Consider the following 13133-nt stretch of genomic DNA (forward strand, 5'->3'; position numbering starts at 1 on the left):
GAACAGCAAACAATGTCAGAAACGTCTTAAAGAAAAAAAAGAACTGGTCTGTTGCTCAGTCCTCTTTTCTGATGAGAGCAAATTTTGCACCTGATTTGGAAACCAAGATTCCAGAGTCTGGAGAAAGAATGGAAAGGTACGCAGTCCAAGATGCTTGAAGTCCAGCGTGAAGTTTCCACAGTCTGTGCTGATTTGGGAAGTCATGTCATCTGCTGGTGCTGATCCAATTCAATTCAATTGAGTTTTATTTATATAGCGCCAAATCACAACAGTCGCCTCAAGGCGCTTTATATTGTAAGAAAGACCCTACAATAATACATACAGAGAAAAACCCAACAATCATATGACCCTCTATGAGCAAGCACTTTGTGGACAGTGGGAAGGAAAAACTCCATCTGCTGCGACCGGTTGGGGTGACAGAATAGAAGACATGCTACGGAAGAGAGCCAGAAACTAATAACAAGTATGATTCAATGCAGAGAGGTCTATTAACACACAGTGAGTGATAGTGTGCTTTTAAGTCCAGAGTAAACGCAGCCATGTACCCGGACATTTTGGAGCACTTCATGCTTCCTTCTGCAGACGAGCTTTATGGAGATGCTGACTTCATTTCCCAGCAGGACTTGGCACCTGCCCACACTACCAGAAGTACCAAAACCTGGTTCAATGACCATGGGATTACGATGCTTATTGGCCAGCAAACTCGTCTAATCTGAACCCCACAGAGAATTTATGGCGCATTGCCAAGAGAACGATGAGAGACATGAGACCGAACAATGCAGAAGAGCTGAAGGCTGCTCACATAACACGTCAGCAGTGCCACAGGCTGAGAGCGTCCATGCCATGCCGCACTGAGGCAGTAATTCATGCAAAAGGGACCCAAACATATGCATGATTATACTTTTCAGAGGTCCGACATTTCTCTATTTAAAATTCTTGTTTTATTGATTTCATGTAATTTTCTGAGCTTTTGAATTTGGGGATTTCATAAGCTGTAAGCCATAACCACCAAGACTATAACAATTATAATACTTTCACCTTTTAAGTCGAATTACTGAAATAAATGAACGTTTGCATGATATTGTAATTTTTCCGAGTTTCACCTGTAGAAAATAAAATATGACACCTTAAATGATAGCACTTTGTTAGTATATATTGAGTACAGAAATTCAGTGTAATATAGGATTAGTGTCATAGCGTATATAACACAGTTAAATAAAACTTTAAGTATTTAGTATAATTCAGCCTTAAATGATTATTATTTTTGGAGCTGGTGGCATATTTAAGCTGTGAGTTCCCTTTTAAAAGTTTTTGCACATTTAAAATGAAAAAAAATTCTGAGGGGCACTTTTTTTTTTCTTCGTTTGTTTTTTCAGATTTGAATGACACCTAGCTGAATACCATAACCTATCAGTCCATTTACAGTTCTATGATTTTTATTAGGTCAAAAACCTTTCAACAGAAACAAAAACTCAAGTTTCTCAAAACTTTATTAATCACAGTACATGGACAGAATATTTTATAGACAACAATCTATAATAATTACATCAATGACCATCAATATTAAATCACAAGTGCAAGTATTTAGTGTAAATGGGTTTTTTTTTAAGATTATCACAGATCCTCCATATAATGCCTGACAACAAGAAGACAGGCACCATTATCTAAATCACCATCATATTAGGAGACACCCTACAACCCAACCTTCATGTATGTTCAGTATTAAGTGTAGGATGATGATCTGACCCTGTGAACTGTTTTTTAATTCACTACATTAAGAGGGGTAAAATTTATGCAACGTAAATGTAAAAAAGGAGAAGAAATATTGTTTATTTGTATTTCGTTCTAATAGGTAAACAATAAAGACATAATTAGAAAAGACATGAATCACATTCCTAACACTTGCCTAAAAGCTGCATGGAACATTTGCTACTACTGAGAACGTTCTACAGAAGCAGACTTTAAAAAATTAAAATGCCAAATATGTCAAAAGAATTTCAGCTTTAAAGTTATTTGGTAATTTATTTCAGCTTCACATTGAAACTAATGTGTGCTTTTGACCACCCTCTGTAATAGACCTGTGCGTTAAGTTCAACTCCCCCTTAAAAAAATAGCTTATCTAGCTACAGTAAACTTTTACTTGGGTCTGTTTCGTTCTATGTGTAAACAGTGTAGATAGTAGCATAATGATTGTACGGGTTTAGTATTTGCTAAAGTGTTTATGCTTTAACTTTTTAATATGTCATTTTGAATCAATGACTGTGAGCACATTACCTTGTTTGTCATGTGTCAGACTCAGAAATGGTTTTATGCAAAGTGTAATGTACTTAAAACCCAAATAGGATGACATCGGTCTCGAGCCTATCCCAGATGACACAGAGTAAAGCAAAGTACACCCTAATGTCACAAATAAAAAGATTTAAATGAAATCAAAAACAAGAGAGTCTTGAAAACAAAATGTAACTATATTTCCATAAAATGTCAGGCAGCAACAATAAAGCTCTTTTTCTTTAAGAGTAAAGTAAATGGTGTTACCAAGGCTCTCATTTGAGCAGAGGGCATAAAAAATGTTACACTGAAATAACATGCAGGCACTAAATTATCTATGACATTTTCATGGTCTATTTAAGAGTCACATTTTCTTGGCTACATCATTTCAAGTTTATTACTATTAAGAGCAACACAATAGTCATAACATTATGGACAGTTTTAACGGACAGTTTAGATGGATTGTGTTCATACAGAGAGTCAGCACTGACACTGTACTCTGTATCCAGGATAGGTGCGTGGCAGGATGAATGTATGCAGTGAGGCGACTCTTGCATTTGAGCACTAAAAGCAGCTTTATGCAACACTATGAGTCAACAACTAAAGTTCATTAGGAGTTAAGACATTTATTGGGTTTATTGCTATAGTAATTGTTACAGAATTACAACCACATGTGCAGTCGTACTTATGAATCTCATATATCTCAATTCATAAATGTAAAAAGGTTTAATGTTTTACATATTAGGGATATTTTCCCTGGTAATATTCAAAACAAGAGTGTTTTTAGGCCAGATTAAGAATAAAGCAAACTTTATGTTTCCCGATTCCAGAAATTAAGCAGAACAGTGCCACAAAAAACAACTAACGTTAGCTTTAGAGAGCACTTTAATTTGACGTAAAAACCAACACTTTTTTATGTGAATGTGAAATGAAATACTTCAGTATAAGTTATAATGGCGAGATTTTGGAAAATACAGCTGCGTGATGTCTCATCATCTCCAGAGCAGAATGGCCAACATTTCTGTGCAAAGACAAATTGTTTAACTGTTTTCTTTAAGTAGTTGTTTTCCAGGAAAAAGTAACTTCAACCAGACTTGAATACATGTACATGAACAGAAATGAATCTTTATTTAAAAAGATTCTAGGCTTATTTTAACAGATTTAATTTTCAGAAACATGAACATTCTACAAAATTTGCATTTACTACAACTAGCCTTCTTTTAGCTGTAGCTCAGGGCTAGTTGAATTTTATTTTGTTTAGATTGTGCTTCTCTTTTCTTAAACTGTCCAGAGTTACGTTTTCCCCCATTCTGATTTAACACAGGATTGTATATTTTTAGAAGGATTTTGGAAAGGATCTATTTGTGCTGCGCCAACACATCATTAAAAATATTGAGGAAGAGGTTCACATGATACTCCTTGAAAACCAGAGCTGGGCGGAATCTGATTGTGCGATCCCCACAGCCCCCAAGGAGGACGCCTGCCAACGAAACAAAATGGAACAACAATAATTGTTTTTTACAGAGATATCAGACAGATATCTAGCACTTTCAAATATGATTCCTTTGATGACTTCGCTGATTAGTTTCAGCTATATTAAAAATAAGTTAAGGTTACTACTAACAGAAATGACAACATCGTAAATTTCTTTACTCCTTTGGCTTTGCTAAGCCAAAGGATTATCCTCATTATTGTCTAGTTTTGCAAATATCATAAACTTGCCTTCCATGATCTCCATGAGTGCAAAACTGAACCAAAGGAGCCATCATAAAAAAGAAAAACACCATATGCTTTATACCTTTGTCTCTGGCCTTGAGCATGATCCTGTCACGTGTGGCATCATCACAGGCATCAATGGCACAGAACGTCCCCTGTCCTCGGGCTCGACTCAGTATGCTGGGGTACTGAGCCTGCGGAAAAAAGCCACGTAATTTATGATCACGACCATTCAAAGCATTCAAATGCAGCATTACGCTCAGTTGGTAAGCTTAAAAATCAGCAAAAATATTCAGGTCAATGATTAACAACCAAAGAATTTTGAAGCGATGTACTAACTTGAAACTTAAAAGCTAATAATATTTTTTTTAAATGCTACTGCCTCCATTCTCTGTCTCTCACACTTACATGTTTCAGATCAAACAAATTTTTGTATTAGAAAAAGACAACATGAGTAAATACAAAATACAGTTTGTGGCCGATAAGAGGCACAGCGCAACCACGTTTCCATGTTTTTCAGCATTTTATTATTACTACGGTTGCCGTACACAATCGGCCGCAGCTTTGCAGCTCGCAGGCACACACAAACGACAAGAACCACAAATACAGGACCCGGTACAGATTTTGAAACTAGCAAGGTATGATTGTAGGTATGATTGCGATGCTGCGCAGGTGAGGTGGACTCACCTGCGCGGCATCGCAAGCCACGCCCTGCCACACAGCTTTTAAATGCTTATTTTATTTATTAAGAGAAAAAAAAAGCTTTAAAAGAAATCTATCCAAATCCATGTGAAAGTAACAGCCCCATGAACCTAACAATTAGTTGTGCTACCCGTGACAGTCAAATGTTAACTGGGTTTTTCAAGTCGGTGTGGAGGAATTTTGTTGTAATTCTGCTCCACGGACAGTTTTAGTTAAGGCAGGTTTTCAAACATGAACGGCCACAAGTTTGGACCAAGTTAATTAAAAAAAAAAAACAAGAGTACCTGTAGCTCATAGAGGCCATTCAGCAAAGCTTTGCCAGAGCGGGTCACTTCCTCCAGAAGATTTTCTCTCCGAATCACATTGAGAACCTCAGAAAGGAACAAGTTCTTTGACGGGTCACCCATCCATGTGTTAAAGATGCGGTAGGGCTGCGGAAAGCACAAGAACAAAACACTGGATACTGGGTAGTAAAAACCTAAAATAAAAAGAACAGCTAAAACTTATCAAAATGGGTAGGGAAGGGGGCTGATTCCTGTTTCAGCTGACACTGGGCAGGAACCCCTGTGAGGCACCAGCATTCTCGACAGGCTGTATATCAGTGTAGAAACATTTATGTGTCTGCATCATGGCAACAAAGATGAAAACTACCAGAAAAGAATTGTGCCACAACACACCAAAACTGACTGCCAAATCATTCAGATAAACATTCAATTTGTAAAATTGAAATGATATTCCTATTATTAAAGTTATAAAAACTATTAATATTATGAAGAATAACAGCAACAGACTTTCACAACTGCTTTTTTGTGAGACAGAATCTTTTAACTGTGACATGTAATATTGCAGGATGTGGTGCCTCTTCTATTTCCACCTCTGCAGGAAGCCACTCCCACACTAAAATGTTTAAACTCATTTCCTTTAAAACTAAGCTAACTTTTATTGGTTAGCTGATTCTAAATCTTATGTGGTGCTTTTCTCCTCTGCCTGAGCACTAAAAGTCTCATTCATCTAATCACATAGGCACTTATTTCTATGCTTTTTCTATGCAAGTTCTTTCTATCTAAAATTCACATGTATAGTCCAGGAGAGCAACTTGGGGTTGGAATTAATGCCCAAGGGTATTTGGCATGCAGACAGGAGCATCCGGGGATTGAACCACCAACCTGTCGATTAGTAGATGACCTGCTATTCCTCCTGAGCCCATTACAAAACTAATGTAATGTAGAACTTACAAAAAATAAATAAGTTGGAATTTAAAATTATTGTAGAAAAACAGACATAAAAATGTCAAACCTTGTCTGCCTGTAATTCATCCTTGTGGTAGTAACCCCCACTCAGAAGCTTCTTGCTGAAAGAGACAACGTCAGCAGGGTCGTCCATACCCCAGTGCTCATGGGCCCAAAACTTTCCTGTGCCTCCGCCACCAGTCTGGACCTCATCCACATGAAAAGCACAGCCATGCTGAGGGGGGAAGCAAATATACTCAGTATAACTCTGCCAGAAATTTTGAATCTCTGAACTCCAAAGCAGACAATTTTGACTTTTTCTCCTTGGTTCTGGATGAGAGCTGTGATGTCCGAGACACAGCTCAGTTACCACTCTCTGTACGTGGATTAACAAGGGTTCAATGAAAAAGACCATGACAGGGAATGCTTTAATCACAGAGGTAACTGCATGCTTGGACAGGGTGAAATAGGACAGGCTGACACAACAGGGAAAAATGTTGGACCTTTAAAGCAGATCCAAGATAAAGTGACTAAAATAAACCCTGAACCTAAATTGTTATTTTGCATTGTATTGTGCATAAGGATGTGTTGTGTTGGTCAGTGCTGAAAATTAACCATGTTTTTGGTATGTAAGTAAAATGGATAATTTCATAAGGGCATGAGCACTCAGTCACACAGTTTGTCGCACTTTGCAACTTACTGACTGCTATGACAGAGGCTACAGTGTAGGACCTGAGAGCAGAAATTGTGTAAAGAAAGGCAAGGACATTCCAGTGACTTCAGATACAGAATGGAAGGCAGATACAGTGGAGCAAAAAAGTATTTAGTCAGCCACCGATTGTGCAAGTTCCCCCACCTAAAATGATGACAGAGGTCAGTAATTTGCACCAGAGGTACACTTCAACTGTGAGAGACAGAATGTGAAAAAAAAAATCCATGAATCCACATGGTAGGATTTGTAAAGAATTTATTCGTAAATCAGGGTGGAAAATAAGTATTTGGTCAATAACAAAAATACAACTCAATACTTTGTAACATAACCTTTGTTGGCAATAACAGAGGTCAAACGTTTACTATAGGTCTTTACCAGGTTTGCACACACAGTAGCTGGTATTTTGGCCCATTCCTCCATGCAGATCTTCTCGAGAGCAGTGATGTTTTGGGGCTGTCGCCGAGCAACACGGACTTTCAACTCCCGCCACAGATTTTCTATGGGGTTGAGGTCTGGAGACTGGCTAGGCCACTCCAGGACTTTCAAATGCTTCTTACGGAGCCACTCCTTTGTTGCCCGGGCGGTGTGTTTTGGATCATTGTCATGTTGGAAGACCCAGCCTCGTTTCATCTTCAAAGTTCTCACTGATGGAAGGAGGTTTTGGCTCAAAATCTCACGATACATGGCCCCATTCATTCTGTCCTTAACACGGATCAGTCGTCCTGTCCCCTTGGCAGAAAAACAGCCCCATAGCATGATGTTTCCACCCCCATGCTTCACAGTAGGTATGGTGTTCTTGGGATGCAACTCAGTATTCTTCTTCCTCCAAACACGACGAGTTGAGTTTATACCAAAAAGTTCTACTTTGGTTTCATCTGACCACATGACATTCTCCCAATCCTCTGCTGTATCATCCATGTGCTCTCTGGCAAACTTCAGACGGGCCTGGACATGCACTGGCTTCAGCAGCGGAACACGTCTGGCACTGCGGGATTTGATTCCCTGCCGTTGTAGTGTGTTACTGATGGTGACCTTTGTTACTTTGGTCCCAGCTCTCTGCAGGTCATTCACCAGGTCCCCCCGTGTGGTTCTGGGATCTTTGCTCACCGTTCTCATGATCATTTTGACCCCACGGGATGAGATCTTGCGTGGAGCCCCAGATCGAGGGAGATTATCAGTGGTCTTGTATGTCTTCCATTTTCTGATGATTGCTCCCACAGTTGATTTTTTCACACCAAGCTGCTTGCCTATTGTAGATTCACTCTTCCCAGTCTGGTGCAGGTCTACAATACTTTTCCTGGTGTCCTTCGAAAGCTCTTTGGTCTTGGCCATGGCGGAGTTTGGAGTCTGACTGTTTGAGGCTGTGGACAGGTGTCTTTTATACAGATGATGAGTTCAAACAGGTGCCATTCATACAGGTAACGAGTGGGGGACAGAAAAGCTTCTTACAGAAGACGTTACAGGTCTGTGAGAGCCAGAGATTTTCCTTGTTTGAGGTGACCAAATACTTATTTTCCACCCTAATTTACGAATAAATTCTTTACAAATCCTACCATGTGGATTCATGGATTTTTTTTTCACATTCTGTCTCTCACAGTTGAAGTGTACCTCTGGTGCAAATTACTGACCTCTGTCATCATTTTAAGTGGGGGAACTTGCACAATCGGTGGCTGACTAAATACTTTTTTGCCCCACTGTACTGCAGCTATTGCTGTTGATGTGACTGGAACAAATGTACAAACTAAACTCCAAAACAAAACAAACACTGTGGGTAATGAAGTTGAACAAATCCAGATACAGATCCTCCCTTGGTGATGATCACCTTTATTCACAATTGTTTTGGGGAATGTTAGTTAAAATGGAATCAAATCTTGGTGTTGTATAATAACAACACCAACATTGCATTTTTAATTGTATCATCTCCTCTTCCCAGTAGCAGTGTATAAATATATCACATTAATATTGAGCAGAATATTAAATTCAGCTTATTGGTGCAGCCCTCCAAACGGTCCCAGTTTCTCATGTGGGCCCTTTCCACAACATTATCAAAGAAACTGTATACATATTTTTGAGACCATTTTCAGTTCCTGCTCTTCCTGCACCCCTTTATGATTCCCATGGATCTATACATATCTTTAAAAATATTTTAGCAACATTAAAACACTGTAAGTCTAGAAAAAAAGCCCCCAATTTTTTTTTATTATGATTAACTCCCACATACAAACCAGTCTGTCTTTAAAGCTAGTGTCTTACCTTGCGTGCAATATTGCGCAGTCTTCGGAAGAAGTCTGGCGAGGCGTGGTTATCGCCGCCTTCGGCCTGAATCGGTTCAATTACCATTCCCGCTACAGGTTTTCCCTTCTGTCTCCACTTCACAATCAAATCTTCCACCTTGAGTTGCACACAAGAATTCCAACATCACACACAACATGGCACTTTTTTGTCAAAGTGATATAACTTAAATCAGTCATTCATAACATTAAAGCAACATTAAAGTTCAAGTTCAAGTTCAAATTTTATTCGCCACATGCAGTGGCAGGTTGCCCTGCAGTGGAATGAACCCGCCCCCCGACCTTACACACACAACACAGACATCACATGGGGATACAAGTCAGAGAATGGTTGCATTACAGAAAAACCACTGAAATGTACACTACAATGGGAAAGTACAAGAGGAAAAAAAGAGTTCTCTACTCATGCTGGGCTATAGGAGAGCAGCTGGTTCCGCTTTCTTAATTCTCCGATAAGCCAGATGTCAATTTGTCCTGTGATATCAGTTATCACACCTGAAGTTGGGAATTGGTTGATCATACTAGTTTTTCAGCATACAGTGTACAGCATCTTCACTGAAACTCAGAACAGTGTGCTTCTATGTAGAGCCATATGCAGGAGCTTACGCTGTTTTCTAATGCTTTCTACCCGCATAATTGAGCATGCGACAAATACTGTATGGCCCTAGCACCGGTTGACCAGTTGCCTTTTGTTGGACCATTTGTAGTAGGTACTAACCACTGCATACCCAAAAGACAGTCTTTTTTCTCATTATACCCCATGTTTTGACAGGTGCCAATATAATGTGATCAATTTTATTTTCAGTTTTACTGTAATGTAAACTGCAATATGTGTAATGTCATGAAAAAACAACAATTACTTAAACTTCAAAAATAAAATCTCAAAAAATGAAAAAATGAAAAGAACAAATTCAAAACACATGAGATCTCATCACATCTAAAATAAAAATCATCCTCAAAATTAATAATTTCATGGACTAGCTAATGTGTTATTGCAGTATCAAAATGATACTCTGTATTTTTATGGCCCCCAATGAGATGATGCATGGTGTCCTGGAGGACCTTCTTCCAGATTTGGATTTGGGCAAGTCTGAGATGCAACCTGGTGGTGTCGAATGGACTGAAACATAGCATGGGGGGCATTCACTGGTATCAACTCCTTCATTCTCCAGCAGTTGCCTGCATACTCTTGCCACATGAGGCCGGACATTGTTATGTACCAGAAGAAACCTAGGACTCTGCACCAAGTATACCTAGGGCTCTGGCAGTGCTCGTCCTGTTCCACCTAGGGGTGATCGTGGCTCAAGAGTTGGGAGTTCGCCTTGTAATCGGAAGGTTGCTGGTTCGAGCCCCGGCTTGTACAGTCTCGGTCGTTGTGTCCTTGGGTGAGACACTTCACCCGTTGCCTACTGGTGGTGGTCAGAGGGCCCGGTGGTGCTAGTGTCCGGCAGCCTTGCCTCTGTCAGAGCTACAATGTAGCTACAATGTAGCTTGCCATCACCAGTGTGTGAATGTCTGCGTGAATGGGTGGTAACTTCGTGTGTAAAGCGCTTTGGGGTGCTTAGGGACTAGTAAAGCGCTATATAAATACAGGCCATTTACCATTCCACCTTGCACAACGGAGCAGATACTAGTTCTGCTGATAGGTTAAAAACCTTCAACTCAAATCAAAACTGTTATATATTTTTAAAAAAAAACCATTTTGCTTCCTGTGATGACATTTTGGTCTGTACCTTATGGTTGTTCACATATACTCATATAGTATCTTTTCTGTGTATACATACAGCCTACCTCCTCCAAACAACGAGCCTCTTCCTCAGCGTTCTCTCTGGTAAACTCATCCAGTGGGTACTGTAGTCTGGGGAATGGGGCAACAGGCCAATCAAATGATGGAATGTCCAGTTTGTGGATCGCTTTGGAGTGTGTTGTTGCCAAACAACCTTAACAAGGCAACAGCAATGAATTAGTAACAAATCCACAAAGTTAGAATATGCCTTTTGGTTTTATCTTTCCAAAAAGTCTAATGATTGCCATCATCCACTGGGAAATTTGCAAGTTTGCTCACTTACGAAAAAATTAACAATCTCTAACAGTATCATTTTAATAGACAAAGAATAGCAACCAAAAATCCAGAAAAACACATTAAATAAAATGAATAAATTTGCACGTCATTGACTGAAAGTATTTGATCTCCTACAACGCAGCCAGAATTCTGGTTCCCAGAGACTGACTGAAATCTGGCAGACAATTAATCAATCAATTATACATACTCCTAATATTCACTTGCTATGTGTTCACCGGTCTATAGACTCAGTTTGTTCCATTCAAACCTCCTCCGGTGGGGAAGGATTGTAGACTTCCCCAAGGCTGGAATGGGTTACAAGACCATCAACAAGAAGCTTAGTGAGAAGGTGACAACTGTTGGTGCAATTATTCCAAAACAGAAGAAATAGAAAATAGTCGCCCTCAGTCTGAAGCTCCACATTAGATCTTGCATGCACCTCACGGGGAGAGCATGATCATGGTAAAGGTGTAACACAGTAAGCTATAAAGGATTAAAATCATGTGGTGCTTGTAAAGTTTCCCTGCTTTAGCAACTGGCCTGTCTACAGCGAAAATCTAAATGATTCAGAGAAGGCTTGTGTGCTTTTGTCAGACGAAGCCACATTCAAACTGGAATAAGGAGAAAGAAGAATGCTGAGGATTACCCAAAGAACATTATGGTGGAAATACTATGTGTCAGGGCTGTTTGTCTGCTAAGGACACTTCACTGCTTTGAGAGGACAATGAACGTTATCATGTCCCAAAAAATCTTGGAAGAGAAGCTCCTTCTCTAAGCCAGAACACTGAAGAGGGCTCGTAGATCTTCCAGCGAGACAATGTCCTAAAGCATAGCACCAATGGAACATAGAAGGGACTAAGGAAGAAGCAGGTAAAGGTCAAAGAGTGGCCTAGCTAGTCTCCAGACCTCAGTAGAAAATCTCTGGGGGAAGCTGAAGCTTCAATTTGCTAAGCAGCAGCCAAAGAGGAGTGCAAAAATCCTTTCTGAAATGTGTGCAAATCCAGTGAACTACAAGAAGTAAAGTACTAACCAAAAAAGGTTTCTCCACCAAGTAATACGTTGTGTTTTGTGTAGCGATCTGTATTTTTATGTATCATTACTTACTTAATGACATGCAAATAAGTTTACAACTTTTATGTAATTCATTTTTCTGGATTTCTGGTTGATAATCTGTCGCTCTTCATTAAAATGAAACTACCATACAATTAGAGATTAATTTCTTTTTAAATGAGCAAACTTACAAATTCAGGCAAAAATCAAATAATGATTTCCCCAGTTGTACAAAGAGCACACTGACTTGAGTCTAAAGTTTCAAACTGACATCATACAGGATTAAATACATACAATGCTTGTGTATCTGTGAAAAGCTATAAAAATGCTACATGTGGACCCTTGAGCTTTCAATTTTTACATGTTTGAGGTGTTATTAATCAAATTTCTATTTTTATAGCACAGGCTTTTGTATGATAACAGCTGGGTTGTTTTGCATCACTGAGCAATCTGCCTGGACCGTTTCCAATCCCTCAGATGAAAAAGTATTTATAATGTGCCAGTGTATTATTATCCATGAACTGTTTTACAATAAAACAGTTGTAGTGTACCAGCTCAAATTTGGGTATAAAAACATGAATTCAGTTTGTTATTTGTTCAATAAATACCACTAATTGTTTTATGACAGGTGCTGTTGTTCTAACAGTAGCAAAAATGTATACAGTATTTAACATACCTAATGTTCTTCCATGGAAACCTCCCATGAAAGATAAAATACTGAGTTCTGGACAACCTGGTGCCTGAGATCAAAAGACATAAGGATTCAATGACACTAAGCAAGAGAAAAGACAAACATCAAGAAATAAGAAGCAAATATTGAGTCCAATATGGCAGGAAAGTGGTGAATAACTTAATGAATAGTGAGACCTGGTTGATCATGGAGGTGTTCAGTTCTTCATTAGTTGGTGTGTTTGGGCCTCGTTCTTTGTTCTAAGTAAAAGAACAACCACAGAGACTAAATTCATTTTAATTCCAACTTGTTGGTTTACATTTTTTTTCCTACTCAATACAAGACATTTTCTACACTACCGTCTTTTTAAGGACAGCTATCTCCTGTGGTGACCTTTTGTTTGCTTTAGATTTTGTGTTTTTGTCCGAGATTT

General features: G+C 39.0%; 1 protein-coding gene across 1 annotated transcript in view; it reads right to left on the reverse strand.

Annotated features, from left to right (window-relative positions):
* Window positions 1-1472: 1472 nt before the first annotated feature.
* The window catches only part of abat (4-aminobutyrate aminotransferase), a 33295-nt gene continuing 21634 nt past the window's right edge, over window positions 1473-13133 (reverse strand). The window contains exons 9-16 of the mRNA XM_005926761.3: window positions 12898-12960; window positions 12707-12770; window positions 10710-10858; window positions 8881-9018; window positions 5983-6150; window positions 4971-5117; window positions 4067-4178; window positions 1473-3748 (exon numbers count right to left, since the gene is read on the reverse strand). Of these exons, the coding sequence (XP_005926823.1) occupies window positions 3627-3748; window positions 4067-4178; window positions 4971-5117; window positions 5983-6150; window positions 8881-9018; window positions 10710-10858; window positions 12707-12770; window positions 12898-12960 (963 nt within the window). The 3' untranslated portion in view covers window positions 1473-3626. The remainder of the gene's footprint in view (window positions 3749-4066; window positions 4179-4970; window positions 5118-5982; window positions 6151-8880; window positions 9019-10709; window positions 10859-12706; window positions 12771-12897; window positions 12961-13133) is intronic.

Source organism: Haplochromis burtoni, unplaced genomic scaffold, assembly GCF_018398535.1.
Source record: "Haplochromis burtoni strain Fernald_Lab_line unplaced genomic scaffold, NCSU_Asbu1 Contig_45, whole genome shotgun sequence".
Lineage (NCBI taxonomy): Eukaryota > Metazoa > Chordata > Actinopteri > Cichliformes > Cichlidae > Haplochromis > Haplochromis burtoni.